Source organism: Lycorma delicatula, chromosome 12 (assembly GCF_047948215.1).
Source record: "Lycorma delicatula isolate Av1 chromosome 12, ASM4794821v1, whole genome shotgun sequence".
Lineage (NCBI taxonomy): Eukaryota > Metazoa > Arthropoda > Insecta > Hemiptera > Fulgoridae > Lycorma > Lycorma delicatula.
Window position 1 is genome coordinate 42,285,744 of NC_134466.1, and position 22,449 is coordinate 42,308,192.

The 22,449-nt window shown below is 29.5% G+C and overlaps 1 protein-coding gene and 1 long non-coding RNA gene across 2 annotated transcripts in view; one reads left to right on the forward strand and one right to left on the reverse strand.

Moving 5' to 3' along the window:
• Window positions 1–22,449, reverse strand: part of LOC142333227 (uncharacterized) — a 141,502-nt gene that overhangs the window by 102,385 nt on the left and 16,668 nt on the right. The gene's annotated exons all lie outside the window — the stretch shown is intronic.
• The window catches only part of LOC142333226 (uncharacterized), an 89,594-nt gene that overhangs the window by 64,733 nt on the left and 2,412 nt on the right, over window positions 1–22,449 (forward strand). The window contains exons 5-10 of the mRNA XM_075380213.1: window positions 4,936–5,167; window positions 7,863–8,090; window positions 12,792–13,037; window positions 14,608–14,728; window positions 17,778–17,957; window positions 20,252–20,378. Coding sequence (XP_075236328.1) covers window positions 4,936–5,167; window positions 7,863–8,090; window positions 12,792–13,037; window positions 14,608–14,728; window positions 17,778–17,957; window positions 20,252–20,378 — 1,134 coding nt within the window. The remainder of the gene's footprint in view (window positions 1–4,935; window positions 5,168–7,862; window positions 8,091–12,791; window positions 13,038–14,607; window positions 14,729–17,777; window positions 17,958–20,251; window positions 20,379–22,449) is intronic.

The window sequence follows — 22,449 nt, forward strand, 5'->3', positions numbered from 1 at the left end:
TCTAGGACAATAAAGCTTATTTGTGCTTATCAATAAATTACATATAATTACTAATTTACTCAGAGGTAATAAAGGAGAAGAAAAAGTTATTATGTGATATAATTATTATTTCCTACAGAAAAATATAATTTTATCACTTAATAATTAAAAATCTTGTTAAAGTGTATTAAGATTAATATATATATATATATATATATATATAGAAAGCATTAGTTACACTCTGATTGCAACATAAATGAATATTGTATAATATACTAGTACATTTGTAGCGTCTGTTCATTCGGCTAACCTCATTAATAGATGTTAAAGTTACATAACAATAACAGAAGTTACAAAACTTATCTAGAAGTATTATTTAAAATTAGAATTTTAAAAATCCATCCATGCTCTATAAACTTTAAAAAATATGTATACATGCTACTATATAAGTCATTTAAAACACCAAACTGTTTTAAAGATGATTTCTAAAAAAGTGTGAGGTTTCTAATTTGATCTGTATGTTTTTTCCATGACTAATTGCTTTGAGTGCTTAGAGAAGTTTCTCTAGTGGTCCCATAGTAATTTTTTTCTGAATGGATTACACAAAGAATTTATTAATTAAATGAAAAATAACACTATAAATAATTTGAAGGCTTTTTCATTTATTTTGATCATAATTATTGCTTAGTATCAAATGAATGTACATAATACAAGGTGATATCAAAATGTTTTAAGACTAATCTGTAAAATGTCAACAGATGATACACAAGGCTGCACGAATAGTCATAGGGAGCACCAACTTTCATAAGTCAGTATACAAAGGAACATTGTACAGTGTGCATCGGTAGCTATGCAGCTCATGCTACTGTGACCATGTGCATTACTACTTTTGCTACTCCAACACGAATAGCAAGCTTGAACAAAGAATAAATGTGAAATTTTGCGTGAAACTTGGCAAATCGGCCATAGAGATGTTTCACATGATGCAGAAAATTTACAGTGATGTTGACATAAGTCGTTTGAGGTGTTTTGAGTGGCACGTCTGCTTCAAGAGTGGAAGAACATCACTGGAAGACAACGAAAGTTCAGGAAGACCTTCAACGAACTCAACACCGTGGCATTGTGTATTGAGTATCATCCCCAGTGATCAGACCATTAATAGAGAGTTCTACTGCCAGGTTTTGGCGCAGCTGAGAGAGGACATTTGGCAAAAGCAACCAGAGCTGTGAAAGATTGGATGCTTCATGATGATAATGCACCCTGTCACTGTTCTCTCTTTACACGTGAGTTTCTCACAAGAGACAACATGATCTCATTTCTGCATGCGCCATACTCTCTACATTTGACTCCTGCAGACTTCGCCCTCTTTCTATAGTTGAAAATCCAGCTTAAAGGGCACCTTTTCGACACCACTGTAAGATCCAGTGCAAATTTCAGAAGGTTCTTTTGGTAAGTGGACTTCCAGGACATATTCCAGAAGTGGCAAGAATGATGGGAATGCTGCATTGCTCTACAAGGGGACTACTTTGAAGGTGACAGTGTGTACATGTAGACAAATAAAGTAGTTTCTTGTCAACATAGCTAGTCTGAAACCTTTTGATATCCTCTTGTACATTATAATGTATTATATATAGTCTAATATCATCTTGATATTTAACGTATTTTCTCAGTTAAACATAAAAAAAATTATTCAGAAAGATTGAAACAAAGTACAAGACTGAAACTTTACCTAATGCTTAACAGTAGTTATCTAGCAATATTATTTAAAAAAAAAAAAAAAATTTACAAATGATGTATAAACTCAAGAAAGTAGAAAGTGGAAAATAAACTATGAGATTATCTATGACCTATGACCTACCCAATGGCAAAACAATTAAACTGATATATAAAATTGAGAGTAAATACCAAAGAAGATTGGAAATTTATAAAAGTAAATTATTTACTTGTAATTATACCCTAAGTAAAAGTTATCAGTTGCAAAATTAAAAAAAAAAAACAAAAAGAATAATTATTCAGTTGGATACATCACACAGACTTTCCAGTTCTATCATTTATATTTTTTATCATTTAAAAAAAAACTACCCAAAGAAGATTCCAAATAACATAAAATTATTTTTGAAAATCAATAATTTTAAAAAAAGTTCCATTAATGGTGATCCTAAAATTAAAAACTATGTTTATGGGGTTTCTAAATTATCTTTAATATGACATAATGCTGGTTTAAGGCAGATTAACTTTATTACATTTAATTAATGACGGGTTTTGGGTTGTTTCTGATGCACAGCTTACAAACACAACTTAATTTAAAATATCTATCATTTTATTTAAATATATATCATTTGGTTTATTTAATTCAATGATTCTAACTAAAGCACGTGCGCATACCATACTTAATTTGCGTGGGTGTGGCAGTATTAGCGGCGATGGTCGGCACTAACTAAACTAATGTAATTTCACAACTTACATAGAACAAATTTTGCTTGTAAGGTTGGCAGCTGGTGTAGCCATGAGGCTTAACACACCAGGCACCAAGTTAACTGGGCGTTTTTGAGTTTGAGACCCAGCCAGACCAAGTTACTTTTTTACATTTTAAATATTATTTAATTCTACCGCTCATCTATGAAGTCACAACATAGTAGATGATTACAACAGCTGTACATCAATCAGTGCAACCAACCTTTGAAAACTAAATTAAATAAAAAAAACAGTATTTAAAGGGTAAAAAATAATTTGATTAGCAACCCTGTGAAATTTCAAATTTTCTTGTCCAAGATGAGGAAAAGGGAATTTTTCATAGGAAAAAAGGGAGGCAGACTGTGATTCTAGCACTTCTTGTGATAACAGGGGGTTCTATTGACAAAGTATGCTCATTTAGCAACTATTTCAAAGCATCTTTTGGGGTGGGAGTGCGATTTTGCAAAAGCTTTTTTTGCAAATACTGTTATTTTTATAATTGTTAACAATGTGACCAAGCAAAATATGACCTTAATTAGGCAAAGACTCAAGATGCTGAAGGTGACTTTACACTACAGTCTCACCCTGATGATCTTTTAAATTGGAAATTTAATGGCATCAGTGCCCCATACAAAGAAGTAATCTGACCAAGTTTGGTCAAACACGATCCAGCAGTTCTGGAAATATAAAGTGATTTAGAGGCCAAACACCAAACACACACATGCACTTACAAACATTAACATCTGTAAAATATCCATTAGGTTTTTTTGGTTTTTGGGGGTTTCCTAGGTGTCAATAAAGTAAAGATCCAGTGAAAACTGTGTATTCCCAAATTGAACTGATTACAATACTTTCCCTTCTATAGCTATAGTGCAATCTAGACAGGAAAATAAAAATTATAATTTGAGAACATTATAAGGAATTTACATGTTACGTTATAAGGAATTTTATGAGATGCAATCACGGATAACAAAAAAAAAAAATGCTCCAGTATTTTCCTGCAAGGATAAAGGGAAATTATGTAAAAAAAAATCTGATTTTATAAAATTTTAAATGACTAATCAACAAAGTAATAAAATTTTGTAAAGGAATTAATTTAATTTTTAAACTAACTGGTCTGCAGATCTTTTAAGATACCACAAAATTTATTAAATATGCAAATGACAGCATAATAAGTTACTTTCGTGTAGCTCCATTTATTATGTTACTGCATAATGGAAAGAGTAGATTGTGTTGTCTAAGTATATGTTTATTTTATAGTAATAAATGATTACTCTTATTAAAGCATATTCATAAATATAAACATAAATTACAAAAGTTTTGATTTTCAAAAACTTTGGTATGAATTAATTTTACTGCTACAAAATAAAGACCTGATAGTTCATTTTTATATCCTGAAAACTTTCTCTGATTTTCTGAAATAGAAATGAAGTGTAATGTTATAGTTTAGACAAGAATATACATAGGAAGAAATATAATATATAACCTTAGCAATTGATTAAAGTACTTAAAACCGAAGCAATATGATTTGATCACAAATAAAATCAACTTAGTTATTCTACAAAAATGTATCATCTCTGTGTTACAGGTCAGTTAGTCCATATTTGGGATGTGTCCATAAGAATAGTGTTGAAACTCAGAATACTGGTGACCAATATTTATTAAAAAATATGACAGATTAATCTTTATAACATTGCTGCACAAGAAATTTAATTTACATAATTATAGCCAGACTTATTACCAATGGTACATCTACCTGAAAAGCATATTGTCACAGTTTTATTCATATTTAAGGTTACATAGTTAGTCAACAATGTGAATGATAGTTTGAACAGCTAATGCGTAATTTCCTAATTTAATTCGTAAATTTCATTAGTAACTTTTGAAATTACTCAAAAGGATTGCAAAAAAAAATTACAAAATGTACATAAAAAAAGAATTTATTAAGACTAGATAAGATTAATTTTATTTTTTTAATGGTGCGTGCTTCATAAAAAAACAATTGAGTAAAACAATGATAAAGTAAATTACCACAACAGTAAACCATTGTAGTTAATAATTGTAATAATAACCATATGAAAAGGAAATGCATGTCTAAAAATATTACTTCATAACACATTACCTGCTTTATTACTTACAAAATAAATGATTATATGAAAAAAGAGAAGAAAATAAATAATCAATGTAATTTCATTGTTATTTCACTGACAAAATTGCTTAGTACTTTGCAATAAAATATAAAAGAAAGATTTGATGATGACGATGATAATAATGGGTTCTTTATCAACACAAATTGCTACAGAAAAATATTTTTATAAAATTTGTCTGAATAATTACTAAATTCAGACATTTAAATTTTTTTTTCAAAACTTATGTATCATTCTGAAAATGAAGTAGAGAGTTTTACTATTAAACCAATAATAAATTTTTATGAATAAATTATTATTAACTTCTAAGTATAATAACATAAAACAAAAGTTATTTATATTTTTTTAATTACAGGAAGATTGCAATGTGATTTGTGTCGATTGGGAAAGTGGAGCAACGTTTCCAAATTATGTTCGAGCAGCCGCTAATGCTAGATTAGTTGGTAAACAAGTAGCAATGTTAATATCCGGTTTAAAAAATGAATTAGGATTACAAATTAATGATGTTCATCTTATTGGATTCTCTTTAGGTGCTCATGTTGCTGGATTTGCTGGAGCCGAGTTAAAAAATCTTAGTAGAATAACAGGTACATAATATCTTTTATTAATAACTATATATGTTCATTTATTTATTTGGAACTGTAAATATAGCTTAATGCCCAAATATAGTAACTTTATTTCTTTTATTTTATTATTATTTTTTTTTTTAAGAATGAAATATGAATTTCAGTGTGAAAAAAATATTTAGTGTGATCAACTTTGTAGCAACATGGTATCTTATCTCTGATTGAGATTGGCGTATTTATACATATGTCATTACTACGTATCATGAATTTAATAAACTATCTACTAATGTTACAAGAAATAAATTCTTATTATAAAGAAAAAAAAATATATATATACAAGGGACATACAATAATTAAAAAGACCAACTGATGTAGAAAAACAATTGTATTTTTACGAAATGAGACTTTTACTATTTCTCAACGTAATCCCCACCAATATTAATACATTTGTTCCAACAATGAACTTTTTTTTTTAACTGATGCAAAGAAGTCTTTGTCATGTTGTTTGAGCTACTTTCCCACAAATTCTTTGACTTCCTCATAGTTGCTGAACGTTTTTTCATGTAATGCCTCCTGAGTGGATGAAACAAATGAAAATCCGAGGAAGCCAAATCTGGTAGTATATCCCAACCCATTTTTCCAATGGTTTCTTGAGTCATCTGGGCAGTGTGATGGCGAGCATTGTCAAGTAGCAATATCACACCTTTTCTTTGAAATACGTGACATTTTTCTCATTGCTGGCTTTACTATTTTCATCAGCATGTCTCGGTAGTGTTTATTGTATGCTGATTTTCCAAATAATCACAAAATACGATACCTTGGGCATCCCAAAAAACAGTCAACATGACTTTTCCTGCTGATGCTTGCGTTCTGAATTTTTTTCGGACAGGTGAGCTAGTGTCCTTCCATTCCATGCTTTATCTTTTGGACTCTGGTTCAAAATGGTGAACCCAAGCTTCATCACAAGTTAAAATCTTCTTTTAATAAACATAGCATTCATTCAAGTCTGTACACACTTTGAGTCTTATTTCCTTGTGTTGCTGCGATAACTCTTTCAGGACCCACCTTGTAATTGTTTTGCCGTACTTGAATAAATAATGAACTAATAATTTGCTGACTAATAATGTTATGAACTGTGACAACACTTACTGCAACTGTTTTTGCTATAAGTTCAACTGTAATAAGTTGATCTTCACGAATAATGTCGTCAATGTGGGTTTCAAGCGAAGGAATTGAGAATTCTACTGGCCGGCCAGGACATTGCTCATCAGTCACTGAGGTTCGACCGTTTTTGAACTGTTCTACCCACTTATAAAAATAATTCTGCGGTTCATACAACTTTCATCATACTGTAAAATCATTTGAGAAAAGATTTTAACCAATTATTCACCTTCAGAAAGCAAGAAACAGATCACTGAACGTTGTTCAACTAAGTTGGAAACTTCAAGCGGACACGTCATCGTTAAATGCAATATTGAGGTTATAAACAAAACAATTTTTGTTCATCAGCTGTTCTCAGCTCATCTCAGTGATGCCAACCTAAAGTCATGAAAGTACAGAAGTCCTCCTACAAACTGTTTCATTTCTACATCAATTTGTCTCCTTAATTATTGAATGTCCTCTGTACGAGTATACTATCAGAGCTCTGTGTAACAACAACATTGAAGCTAACTGGGCCAGTGACAGGAGAAATTAGATTTATTGCTCGAATCCCAATAATCCCTACATTATCAATTTCAATTTAAACAACTACAATCCCCCATCAGAGTTCCTTTTACTATTACTATTCATTAACAAGTCGCAAGACCTAACTTTCAATCACATTGGAGTGGATCTCCATTCAAAATGTTCCTCCCACAGCCAATTAAAGGTAGCATTTTCCAGAACTGGAAATCCTATCAACTAAATAATGTTGATACAAATGGGTGATAAAACAAGAAATAAAATTATGCATAAATTTTATAGTTCTTTTTATCATGTTTTATGAAATTTTATATTACTGAAAAGTTGTTATTCATTCAAGTTAATTTACTTTATCCAGAAAGTTGTGATCAGTGATAACTCTGACAGCAATAGCCCACATAAAATAATTAAAAAACTATTTTTAATTTTTGGAGTTCTATATGTATAAAATTTCCAAAAAATTAAAAGAATTTTAAATTAACATCATTCTAGCATGGCAGTGAAGTTGTTGTTACAAATTTTTTGGTTGCCGGCCTCCGTGGCGCAAGTGGTAGCGTCTTGGCCTTTCATCCGGAGGTCCCCAAATCATTCATCTTATCCTCTGAAGCAATACCTAATGGTAGTTAAAAAAAAAAAAAGAAAAAAATTTGTCATTAGTGTTTGTTTTATAAATTTCTACGTTTTTATTTCTTTTTTGATTTTGTTATTTGTTGATGTAATTAACCTGGAGGTCCAAATCCTAGTTAAGCATGGCATTTTTCATACACTACAAATTTCCATTTCCATATCCTGCGCACAAGGTTCAAGCTTATGTGGCAAAATCATCAAGCAAAAAAAAAAAAAAACCAACAAAAAAATTGTAGAATTATGTAAACCACTGATGTGGGATCCCACGAAAGTTGACTATTGGTATTAGCATTTTTAGGTTTTTCTGTTATTGTGTTTGGCAGTTGCTGCTTTTTGAATAATTATGTAATTAAGTTTAATATATATATGTATATATAAATTTAATATAATAATTATACATCTACAGGATTGGATCCGGCAGGGCCATTATTTGAAAGTCAAGATCCACGAGCAAGACTTGATTCATCAGATGCGGCTTTCGTTGATGTTATTCATTCGAATGGGGAAAATTTAATTCTTGGAGGACTTGGTTCATGGCAACCTATGGGGCATGTTGATTATTATCCAAATGGTGGTCGTATGCAAAAAGGATGTAGTAATCTGTTCGTTGGTGCTGTAACGGATATATTATGGTGTAAGTTTAATGATAATAATAATACTCCAAAAAAAATAACTGTAAGCAGATCATTGATTTGATATGGAAAAAATCACAAGGCAATATATTTACAACAGTTTCACAAAGGTATAGAAAAAAAATATACAATGCCAGAAGTAGATTACCACAATCACTATTTTACTAAAATAAAAATCTCATTTTCTCAAAAATTATAAAAAATGTTCATAAAATTTTAATGTTTATTGTTGTTTATACATCATCATCAAAAGTTAAAATTATAAATTACATGTAAAAATTATCTGTATTACTTACTATTAAATGACAATCCCATACCATGGCATGACATTTAGATTTTAACTGCTGATGATGAAGTATTGACTTCGAAAGTGTTACAGTTGCTAAGGGTCTCTTACCTTTTAATACACTATATTTCGTGGTTTTCATTTTATAATTTATAATTTGTAATTTATAATTTTATAATTTTTATAATTTTTGATTAAGTTATAATAATTTAATACAAAGGAAAAAAACGTTTTCCTATATAAAATAATTTATATAATATATATATAGGCTGGCACAAAAGACACTTCACACTAGGTAAAAAGTAATTATGAATAGCAAAAAAATTAACAATAGCAAAATGTAGTATACAATAATTTCAGTCCATGATGTTGGTATTACAAAATGTTAATAATTCAGCTTTGTCAAGTCGGCAATACAATGACAAACACAACTATCGACCTAGATCTGCACCTCAGTGTATTGAAGTGAAGTGTAGTGTCCAATTTGGTTTTCTACGTTAAGTAGTTGTAACGACGTTAATGAAAGAAGAAAGGATTATCCCTTTAAAAAATTTTAATAAAAGTGGTGCTACTGCAGTTATTAATGAGTGGGATAGGTATTTTACATTAAACTCTCCTCTAGACAAACAATGTATGACATATGAGATAGATTTGAATAACATGGATCTGCTATGAATGTACCAAGATCTGGTCGCCCAATAAGAATCGCAGTAGAGGAAAATGAATTGTGCGTGTATTTAGCACTAACGCAAAGTCAATGAAAATCAACAAGATGATTAACCTCTGAGCTGGAGTTGTCAGGAAGGTCCGTACAAAGAATGATACACAAACATAAATTTAAAGTCTACATTCCAAGTTTACTTCATGGGCTACTTGAGGTTGATCGAGATTGTCGTCTTCAATTTTGTTAATTGATGCTTAATGAACAGAAACAAGATCTGGAGTTACTCCGTAAAAAAATGTATGGTCTGATGAAGCCAATTTTAAGTTAAGTGGATAAGTTAATATACATAACTGCACTTACTGATATACTGAAAACTAACATCTTTTGTTAGAGCAACAACTCAATCAATCAGTTGTAAGTGTTTAGGAGGCAATATTACCTTTTGTCGTACTTGGACTGTACTTTATTAAAGGAACAGTAACAGGAGATAAAACTTAGACATGCTTAAAAATTATATGTTACCAGGACTCATGATATGTGCTGAAAACATCCAAGAAATTTACTTCTAACATGATCGAACTCCACCAGACTAGCCACTGGAGTTCACAACTATTTGAATGAAACGTTTATTGGTTGCTGGGCAGTTATTGACATTCCTCCACGTACACCAGGTATTACACTAATGGATTTTTTCGTATTGGGTGTCGTCAAGGATTTTGTTTATTCTAGAAAGCCTCGTACTACTGACGAACTGAAAGATTACATTTATGACGCATTCAACAATTTGGACGATAGTGAACTTTGCCGTAGGTGTAACACTGTTCCCAAAAGACTAAAAAAATGTATTAATGAGGATGAAAAACATTTTGAACATAAGATATAATTGTTAAGTACTGTCTGTAATAGATAAAATAAAATAAATTCAGTACTTTTATAAATAAGTGTCAAGTGACTTGTGACATTCTGTATACATATTTTATTCTCATCATCGGTCTGCAGAAAATAAGAAACACCAACCTGGATGCTACAGAATCTCTAGGTATACAAAGGTATACCTACGTAGAGTGATGAAAAATGTTCCACAGTTTGGAACAGGCTTTTTAGTCAGCCTCAAGATAAAAAAACTCCATACAAGAATACAAGTCACAATTCCCAAGAATCTCAACACACCCTAAAAGCATCTAATAAAAGCTATACTATAATAAACACCCATACACCCACTAATAATAAAAATAACCTTCTAAAAGACTGTAGAGAAACAGAAAAGTTCTGGTATCTACTCAATCTGACTATAAATAAAATCCCCAAAAAACCATGTTAAACAATTAATCAAAGACTTCAACACTCAACTAGGCAGAGAAAGAAGATACCACAACATCACTTGAAAATGGCCGCTCAAAAGAAAACAAACAAAAATGGACAGAGGCTCGTCGATCTCTGTAGAAACCACAACCTAATCTCAAAATCCACATATTTCAAGGGGAAACCTCAAAACCTGGAAACACCCCAACTACACCAAAGGAGAATGGAAACTAGACCATTTCTTCATTGACAAACACCTCTACTATCACTATGTAGTCAAAATTAAAATTAAATTTACTCCCCAAAAAAGCAACAAAATCAGACCCTTAAAACTAAAAGAAAAATGGACCCTACCCAACTAATCAAGAATGAAAATTATCAAAAAGCAATCAAAAAAATAACAAACACAGATAAATTTGTAGATCTAGTCAACAACCTTAAACAAATTGCAGAAGAATTAGCTCCAATGAAATATCGTAAAAAGATCAATCGTGCAACAGTGAATGTAACGAAACGGTGGGAAAAAGACATCAAGCAAGGTTATTTCATCAGTCCCAAGAATCAGAAACATCCTTCCAATGTTTAGTAAAACAAAGAAAAGAACACACTTGAATCCTAAGGAGAATAAAAAGACAACACCATAAAGACACACTTAAGATAACAGAAAAAGAATTCACTAAAATGCAGTCACAATCGCTACAAAACCTTAAAAAATCAGATCCAAAAATACAAACCCGCAAGCCTAGTAGTAAAAAATGAAAATAGTAAATTGGCCCATAACAATAAAGACAATGTGCAAATCAATAAAGACAACATATAAAGATTTCAACAAACTCCTAAATTGCAAGGAACCAACAGAATTCCTTAACTTCAAACCAATACCATAAGAAAAAATCAACCCTCCCACAATAATAAAAAGTCTAACAAGCACTGGGTGAGATGAAGAATTACAAAACAGCAGAAGATTAAACTTTAGTAGAGATCTGGAAACATGCAGGAAGATCAGCAAAAATTGCCCTACATCAACAGCTTGTCAACATCTAGATCAAATCCATCTGCTACACAAGGAAGACCCTAACAATTACAGGGAAATCTCATTCCTAGACACAACATACAAAATTTTTCAAGAATCATCCTTAACAGGATTGGTCCACAACTTGAGAAAGAACTAGGAGAATACCAGGGAGATTTCAGACCCTGAGGAGCTGTCCAGACCAGATCAAGAGTCTAAAGCTAATAATGGATTACAACAGGAAAAGAAGCAGATACATGGTGATACCATTAGTAGATTTCAAGAAAGCTTATGACTGCATCCACAGAGAATCCCTATTAAAAATTCTAAGACACTTCGGACTACATATCAGATTAATAAACATGATAAAACTGATCCTCACAAACACTAAGTCAAAGATAAAATTCAGAGATGACCTCTTGGAACCTTTTGAGATCAAAACAGGACTGTTTCAATGCGATGGGGTTCTCACTGCTATTATTCAACTGCGCTCTAAAAATGGTAATAAGGAAATGGCTCAAAAATTGACCCCCAAAACTAAAAATAGGCTAAAAAATAAAAAAAACTTCTTAGTTTCACCAATGACTTGGCACAGCTAGCAAATGACATTGACAAAGCTAAATCACAGAAATCAGAACTTCAAAACATTGCAAATAAAATTGGCCTCAAAATTTCCTTCGAAAAGACAGAAATTATATCCCAAAAACCAATACGATTAAAAGAAGTAAACATAAACAGTAATAAAATCAAAATAGTAACCTATTTTAAATATCTCAAAGAAATACTAACAGACATATACAAAAATAATGTAAATTTGAACCTTTTATAATCAATAAATTACCAGATGAATAATTAAAGGTTTTTATCTAACTGTTCGCAGATTTAAAGAAATTAATCAAAACTTAAATTTTTTAAAGATAGTCTACACAATGTTGATAAAATTTTAATGAGCTTACATTTTTGTTGGTGTAATCCATTTTTACTTTCCTGGCAGTTATATCATATACAGTACAAGGGTTAGGGGCATAATCATGCCAAATTTACCTTAACACTTATTTGATCATGAAATTTTTAGCAATTTCAAAAAAAGGTTGATAAATTAAGTTTGTTTTTATGTGAGTGGTTTCTATTTGAATTAATAATTGATGATGGACAGAACCAAATATTTTTAATATACTGAGGTCATTTCTATTTACGAGATTGATACTATTGAAGTTGAAGAAATAAGAGAGACCATGAGTCAAATCTCTGGTCATTTATCAGGAATGTTTAGTAATGCCATTTTTTATTTAACTTTTAGCAATTATCATCACTGTTAACAAAGATTTTGAAAAAAAATTAAGTAATTTCCATAATTGATTTATATATATATTTTTTTAAGTATTAGCTAATTAACATTACTTAAAAATTAAAGTTTAATTTTTGTCTTCTATTTTTAGCTGTATCAGAAGCAGAAGGTCGCAGCTTATGCAATCATCGTCGAGCTTATAAATTTTTTACAGACAGTGTCAGTTCACGTTGTCAATTTCCAGCAATGTCCTGTGAGAGTTTTGATAAATTTTTAGCTGGTCATTGTTTTCCATGTCCTGAAGGAGGTAACTGTGGTAATATGGGTTATTATGCTGATAAAGCAAAAGGTCGTGGCACATTATATCTTGTAACAAGAGAAGAGGAACCTTTCTGTGGTTAGTTTTATTAAATAAGTAATCTATAAATAAGGACTTTAGTGAACATTTTTCATTGTAAAACATGGGGTACTTCATTGTTTCATGCACATAATCAAATGTTTATATTTTTTTCTCAGCAGTCAGATTCTGTACTGGATACCATTTTTTCATAATCTATACTTTAGCTTATTGATATCTAATGAATGTATAAGTGCTTAAATAGGATTCACTCAAAAAAAGAACACTAAATTTTCTTATTCTGTTTTGTTATACACACAATGTACTATGTATGTGTATGAATATATAAATTTATAAAATGTTAATATATATATATATATATATATATATATATAGGCACATAAAATCATTTTTTTATATAAGGATTTTCCATCATATAAACATGTACCTCAAAAATATGCTATTTTTTATTGTCACTGACTTTGTTACATGTAATTGGTCTAGTTATGCAATTAGTTATAAGACTACACTTCAAGTAAATATTCAAATTATTACAGGAGAATATGTGAAAATCACATATATACAGTATATAAGAGTTAATAGATATAATGTTTTTGATTTTTACCACTTTTCATTAATTATATAAAATATACGATGTGAACTTTTAGTAATATTTAGAGTTTCACCCAAATTAATATTTAAAATTCACTAAAAAATAAATATGAAATATTAGAAAAAAAGTTACGACTATCAATCAATGCATTTTTATAAAATCTCTCTCTCATTCCCAAAGTTGAGAAAGACCAAGTCACAGCAATGGATTTTTGACACTGATATTATAATCTATGTAAATAAAAATATAAATGTTCATTTGTTCAAAAAATTAAATCTTTGAAATTTCTTCACCAATTGCTTTGAAATTTTGACACAACATTGCATTCGAATACGTGTGTTTTTGTATACCTAAGATGTCACACCTGTGAAAGGTAAAAACTTACTTTTTTTGAAAAACAGTGCTATCTGTTGGACGTAAAAGCAAACCATGCTATACTAAATATTTTATGATTCCATTTCAATGTTTTGTGTGTCCGCTATAGACTACAAAACTACTGGACTGATTTGCGCGCAAAAAAGGGAAAAATTTAAAAAGGTCAAAGGCAAGAAGGGGAAAAGGAAATGAAAAGGGGAAAGAAGGCAACATAAAGAGGGAAATGGAAATAAGGTAAAGAGAAATGTGGGAAGAAAAAGAGGGTAGAAAGGGGGAAAGGGGAACTGCGGAAAGGTAAAAGGGGAGAAAGAGTAAGTTTTGTGAAGTTCCATAATGTTCATTTTGTTAATGTTTTATCAAACTTTAAATTGTGTTCATTTAATCTATACATATATACTCAACTATCAATAGTGAAGCATTGCCAGGTCTGTTAGTCTTTAATAAAATAAATGCCATCTGGTAAAATATCAGTTGATTTAGTTCTATTTATAATAACATAATGACAATATAGTAACAGTTTTTTAACAAATGATTGAAATTTTATTTTTGGTTTGATTAATACGGAAAAAATTGAAAGTAGTTAATATCACATCCATCATTTTTGAGTTTACCTTTACAATAATTATCAATTTCCTTTTACAGCTCATCAGTACCTAGTACAAGTGGAAAGTACACCTAGCGTTCTACCAGTTGTTAGTTACGGAAAAATACAAATAACACTGATTGGAAATGCTGATTTGAATGAAACTTTTACACTGACTCAGTAAGTTAATTTTAACATAATAATACAAATTTTTTAATAATTGAAAATAATTACAAAAATTTTTTAAGAAAAAGTCTTTCAGCACATGCTTTCTCAATTTTTCATGCTTTTGTTTAACTTGCAATCGTTCAACTGTGTCCTCAAATGCATTAATCTTAACTAAACTCATTTCCCGATGTCATACAACAGAGAAATTTTACACAGCGACGTAAGTTGGATGAAAATACAATATTCCATTGTTTTTATACATAGAACATTTACATTTAAGTTGTTGGAGGTACAAGGTAACATTCTGAGGAAGGGAGCTGAATCAATAAGACATAGCTATCGTTCTGATTGATTTTGATTATCAATTCAGTATGAATAGATCAGACAGCTGTTGAAATGGATTTTAATATAAATAGTGTAAATTTACCTTCTAAAAATTATGTACACTAATTATATCAGATGTAGTAATAAATAACTGGTATCATTTATGATAATAAAAACTTACAATCCAGATTGTAATATAGAATAAAACTGAATATAAATATTTTTTTGCTTGCTAAAAATTAAAACAAATAAAAGTAAAAAAACTTTTCAGTTTAAATAATTATACAATTAAAAAAAAAAAAAAACAACGTAAAATTAAAAATTAACACTGAAGAAATTTTATAAGAGAATTTAATTTGTTCAAATATAATTTCAAACAACTCAGTACTGTGGAGGAAATAAAAAACTGAATAATATAATTCCTCAAAGATTATTTAAAAAGAAGTGTCAAAAGACAGTGAATCTCAGAAAGCATGTAGGAAAGGAAATAAACAAAATTCTACAGTGATGAAAAACATGACAGTTAAGGAAAGTGTATCCAAAATACCAAGAAAAGAAAGCAAATGAAGATAAACAAGCCAAGCGGGCAAGAATGGATATTCATAAACAATACAAAGTGCAACTAAGAGCTACTGAAACACCAGAAGAGTGTGAAGTTTGACTGGCACTTTGGTGCCAGGACAAATGTAAAATATGATTTTATTTTTCTTTAAAAAAATAATAAATAAATAACAAAAACAAACAAAACAATTCATATTTAAGAGTAAAAAGTAATTTTGTTTTCAAGAAAATTACTTTTAAAAAATTGTTCTATGCATGACTGAAAAGAAAAGTGTGGGGCACGCTCTCCTATAAACCACTTTATAATTAGAGTACACCCCATGCTTTTCTTTTTGTCATGCATAAATAGAAAATCTTTTTAAAGGTAATTGTCTTGAAAATAATTTTTTTTTACCTTTTAGTATGAATTATTTTGTTTTGTTTGTTTTTTTTTATTTATTTATTCTTTTTGAAGAAAAGCATGTTTTTAAAACTAAAAAAAAATATATCTTGCTCTCTTCATGTGATACCTTTATATCATGCTGTTGAATATATAAATAAAACATTCACAACTTCCAATACAAATGTCAAACTTGGCCTAATTAAACAATTAGTTTTGACCTTCCTAAACCTTTTTAATTTGCAATAAATTTAATTAATTACCACAAAACCTTATATGAGGGAAAATGATGTTAAATTTTATAGTATGTAATAAAAAATTAAGCCTTATTGGGAATCAAACCTAGAAAATTTGACAATTTGAAAAGTGAAAAGATATTACCACTACTCCACTATGTAAAACCTGAGACTTCTACAGTGAATTAGTATTTTACAATACAGGTGGTCTTTAATGAGAATATTATCTCTTAAACAAATGCCAGCTACCTTATCCCCTGTTGTACAGTTATAGAAAAGAACATTTATCAACATATTAAAATATTGAACTGATCTAAGCACGTGCAATGTGAAAAATTAAGAATATTCCCTATAGTGACCCAAAAATAGAATGATAGTTTCAAAAATAAGAAAAAAGATCTTTAAAATGGAGTTTTCTAATTCTAAACCTTGATAAAACCCCATAGGAAAAAAATCATATGTAGTTATATGCAGTGATTGAAGTGGCCAAATGATTGGTCCATCACACCCAATCCAGAGATTTGGGAATGTTTTGTCAAGGGATACACACACAAATAAACCCCAATATGTCTGCACTCTATCTTGTTGGAATATAATTTTGGGTTATAACTTAAAGCTCAGAGTACATTAACCCTTCTAAAAAGTTCAGGTAGATATTCACATTAAAAACTGTTTTAGTAAAGAAAAAGGATTCACGATCTTGTCTCTTCACAAGTTCGTGAATTTTTAGGCTATCTCTAATATGATAAAGTGTAACTGGGTTCTTTGATCTCTATAATTCAACATTCTAAGCATTTTCCTTTCCACACAAGTGAAACATAGCCTCGTCAGAGAACATAATTTTTTTAAGGAAACAATCATCATTTTCAATTACTTCCAAAGCGAGTTCCTTTCAAGTGATACGTTCTTATGATGTAATGTGCTGCAATTTTTATAATTTATAAGGATGAATTTCAATTGTTTTTTCAAAACATCATGAGCAGTAGATTGCAAAGATTTAACCCGCATGTTGCACTCTGAGTGACTTCCCAGGGCTGTAAACAAAAAACTAATGAATGATCTTCATTTTGTCATCTGACGATCTAGGCCTACCTGCACCCTTCTTATGTTCAACACTGACAGTTTCTTTAAATTTATCATACCGTGAACAAATGCTTGTTCTAGATAGTGGCTCTAAATTAAAGAGTTCTAAAATTGCGTCGAACTTGTGTCTCTGATTTTGTTTCAATAAACCACTGTAAGCATTGTGCTTTAATCTGTGGATTCATGGTGACTGATGTATGCAGTTACATATGCAATCACAGTCCATCTAGTATTTGCTAAGGAAATTTAATGTGTTACCTATTAAAGACAGCCCAATCATTCAATAGGATTATTACTTTTTTTGTAATAAGTCATCAAAGTTGTTCAGATAATCCTTGGATATCCTTTTTATTTGATGTAAATATTGTAGTGAAAAAATTAATACATGAGAAATATATAATACATTTAATTTAAATATATACTAATGCATTATCAATATCTATTTTTGATTTATTTCGTATTAATTCTCATAATTTAGGAAAGATGATGAACAATTAGTAGTAGGTGGTTCATTGAGTAGAATCATAGTACCACATCCAGCAGTACAAGAACCAATAGCAGTACAAATTTTATACACAGCTTATAGTGGATGGATATCTAGTGGATTAGCACGATGGAGTATTGATAAAATAAAGCTGGTTGATAGTTTTGGTAGCAGGTAAGAAAAAAAAATTTAAATAATATAAATTTCAGTTATAAAATTACTTCATAAGACTTTTAGATTTAAAAAGATAATAAATTGTTAATGTAACATTTAGGGAATATGTTTACAATATTAAACCTCAAATAAAATATTCTATTTTTGTTTAGTAAAATATTCAGTAATTCAATTGTTTGTTCTGAATAATTATTTATTCTCCAACTTTCAATATAAACATGAATATGCTGATAAAATTTACATTAAGTAAATTCAAGAAATGATTTATTCAATAAATTTCAGTAATAAAAAATATTATAATACACATATATGATCCAGTATTTGTATATTTTTTAATTTTATAATTAGAAGTAAATAAAAATAGTTTCAGCTATTTGCCTTTTTGTTAATGTATGCTGTAGTAAAAAACCTTTTGTAATGATACAAAAGTCGAAACGAGTTCTTATACGGTTTACAGAAGTACAGATATTTCTATTAGCTAAATATATTCAGCATATATCATTCTAAACTGATTACAGCTAAAGTGAACCATATTAGACTAACTTTGTCATCCATCGTATAACAATAGGCAGCGGTACATAGAAGTACTGCTCCTATATATTTATATATGTAGTAGATACATCTCTATAGGTAATAGGAGTATCTATTGGGTTTGTTACTAGGCAGGAAACCTGACACTTCAGTATGCCAGAGTACTGCAAAGGTGGCAACATGTTAAACCATAAAACCAAATGCTTTTTTAAGTGAAAAAAAGTAAAAGTGCACATATATACATGGTACATATTTTCTATATGTACATAAATATTATTTTACAAATTTCTATGCGCACATAAAGGCACTTGAAATTATTATACACTTGTGTGATATTAAATATAAAAGCATAATTAATTTGATAAAAGTAGTACATTAAATGACAAATACAACACCAAATATACTATTAAATAAACATCTGAAGGCTTTTCTAATCACTTCAAGATAAACGCCTAAGCATTATTGTTAACCCCTTTATGAATGTGTTCTGTAGAAATAGCATATGAATGTGTTAGTAGTTATATTTCATTTGTTTTATATCAGTTATTAACCTGAGTTAATCTTTTAAATCTCATATTTAATATCTACCTAGGACTTTGGAAAGCAAAGATTAGTTTAAAAAGAAAAAAATTATTTATATAAAGCGGGAAAATAAATAATTTAGTGTATTATAAAATGTTATTTGGCAAAAGCTGAGCTTAAACAACTTGGTGCTTCTGTAATGAGCGCAACTGAAATAGTTACAAAATTATATAGTGTCAGAAATATAATTCAGAAGATAAGAAATACGTTTAACACGAATGAATCTGAATCAATTTCTATTCAAAAGTGGTTTAAACTTTCTAAATTGTATACAGTTTAAATTATCTACATAAATTAAATTTCAAAATAATTGAACATTTTATAATGCATTAAGGCAATGCTTCTTAATGATTATTACTGCAGTAGCATCATAAATTATTATACAATATTTCAATGTTTTATTAACTCAAAATAAATGTATAAGTCAGAAAATAAAATTTTTATTCTGTACATTAAATCTTCTGAGAACTCCAAATATGGTTTATCATGATATTTAAATAAAGTAGGCTGCAATTATCTTTAATGAATTGCAAGTTAAAGCAATCTGGATAATGTTCATACTTGTATATGAGCCAATGCAATATTTTCAGAAAGATGTGTAGTAGGAATGAGATAGGTAAAAAAAAAGATAGGTAGATGAAATTCTACTTGACTTTAACGGCTATGGACTTCAGCTTAGATGTAGACTGAATCTGTAATTTGAACAGGGATTAACTATTTTGTAAAAAATAATTATAACATATTCATTTTTAGGTCATTAATTTATAATAGTTTTAATAAGATTGTACTGAATGCACATCTGTTCTTAAAAAAAAATCCTGATAAGTTCAAATGGAATTAAGATAAATATTTTTAATTTATCGACTTAATAGATGAATTAAGAAACAACCTGTATTTATTTACAAGATTTTATTAGATATTTATAATTCTAAATACTTAATATGTACTACATGTATTTTTTTTAAGATGAACAAAAATATACTGATTACATTAATACTTTATTTTGTTCTATAATAATTTTTTCATTTAAGTACAATAAAGAATTTTAAAGGGATATGCTACAAATAAAACTATAAAGATAATTTAAATCTCTAATAAATAAGTAATCATAATAAAAAATTTTATTTCATAAATGTACTTTAATAAAACAACAATCTATATTTATATGACATTGCTTTCAGTTTGTCAGTATGTAAACGAGGTCTTGTGTTGGAATCTGGAATTGCTGCAGTGTTACCATTATATGCAGGTGACTGCAAACATCTATCAGAACAACATACTTCTACCAATGTATGGACAATAAATAATGTAAGTATTATTAAAAATAAATAAAAAAATAAACATCATGAACTCAAATGAAAACAATCACTTTAAAATTCAATGTTTAGATTATAAAAATAATTAAACCGTTTTTGAAATAAAATATTTCTTAATATTTTAATTTCTTAATAAATATAGAATTTAGAAAAAAAAATTAATACATTATAGTTTTTCCACATTTTTTAATTCCCACAGAAATTAAAAATGAGTTAATTAAAGATAAACAGATATAATTTCTCTGCTAATCTCCATAGCAGATTATAGTATCTCAAACTTTCATCTAGAGTTTTGAAATTTGAATTATGATCAGATATGGCATTTTTCACACAATAATTTTCCTGTAATTACATTCCTTCTCGTAGGCAAGCAACAGTAAGGCATCTCAGCCTATCAAATCCCTAATGCCTAAGAAAAATTGGAGAAAACAGATATTTAAAAAAAAGATATACATCTTTTACCTTAAAGGCCATTTCCTTTGTTTCCATATGAAAATAAAAATTTAATACCTTAATCACAAATTAATATCTCTTTAATTACTTGACTCTTGGAATAACTTTTGGAAGGACAGGTAGAAGGGAAAAATTGTGTAGGCAGGCCACGTTTGGAATATGTAAAACAAATTGTTAGGGATGTAGGATGTAGAGGGTATACTGAAATGAAACGACTAGCACTAGATAGGGAATCTTGGAGAGCTGCATCAAACCAGTCAAATGACTGAAGACAAAAAAAAAAAATACTTTACTCATCTGGCGTTCAAAAATCGGTTCTTTTTTTTAAAAAAAGTCAAATACTTCTTTCAGACAGCAGATATACAGGAAGTAGCCACAATATCTCTCCAATGATTTATAAGTACAACATTATATTGATACATTGTTGATTGCGGCCCAATTCAACATATCTCACAGCTAATTGGTGTTTCAAAACCACACAACCCCTTTTTTTGATGATGTGAATTTATTACAAAAATATTAATGTTAATAAAATACTTATATAACAATATTCAAATTACCTTATATAACTTTACAAAGATGTTCAAAAATATATAACTTTACAAAGATGTGATCCCAATGCAGGTTCGTACAAGTTTCATAACATTTGCAGCCACTTTTCGTAACGTTTGCTCAGTAATGTTTGAAATCTCACTTTCAATTAATCTTCAATTTGTCAAACGTATGAGAATTGTTTTTAAAAACTACAATTTTTAAATACCTCCAAAAGAAAAAAATCTGCTGGTGTAAGATCTGAGAATCTTGGAGGTCACAACCCTTTTAATATCAAACGATGGTCAAAATATTCCTGTAACACATCCAGTGTTACATTGTAAATATAGCATGTTGTGTTATCCTGCTGGAACTGACATTCTCATTTATGTATATCTAACATGGTAATAAATTGTTTAAGTTACGATAACCACACCACTTACAGATTTATTAAAAAATAAAGACCTATTAGACAATGCTGGGAGATCACACAGCAATTTTACATCTGTGTAATAGTCGATCATGATATGGATGAGGATTTTCAGTGCTCCATATTTGGCAGTTTTAGTTGTTAATGTAGCCATCCAAGTGAAACATGCCTTGTTCCTTGTTGCTGAAGTAAATGCAATCCAAAATTTCAATACCATTATCACCAACAAGAGAACAAAACCAATGATGATACTGTAAACGTTTTCCATGGACAACTTCTTTCAGTTCTTCAACGACACCGATGCAATAAGCATGTAATTTTAATTTTTTATTCGCCCTGAAAGCTCGGCCTAAGATGATAACTTTCTGAGCAATTTTCTGGGTGAGCGAGTCAAATGTTCTTTCATGTCCTCCAGAACTTCTACTGTTAACTGCTACTACTACTGGGCGATACTGGATACTATTGGGTGATGGTCGACCAATGCTTTTCTGATCACATACACTCCCAGTCCCACAAAATTTATTAATCGAATGCGATATTGTTGACTTATTAAAAACTGAAGAATTGGGAAATTTTATCTGCAACTCGTCTTTCATTTGTTCATAAGATTTATATGTGCAATAAGTCTCAATAATAAATACACATTCGT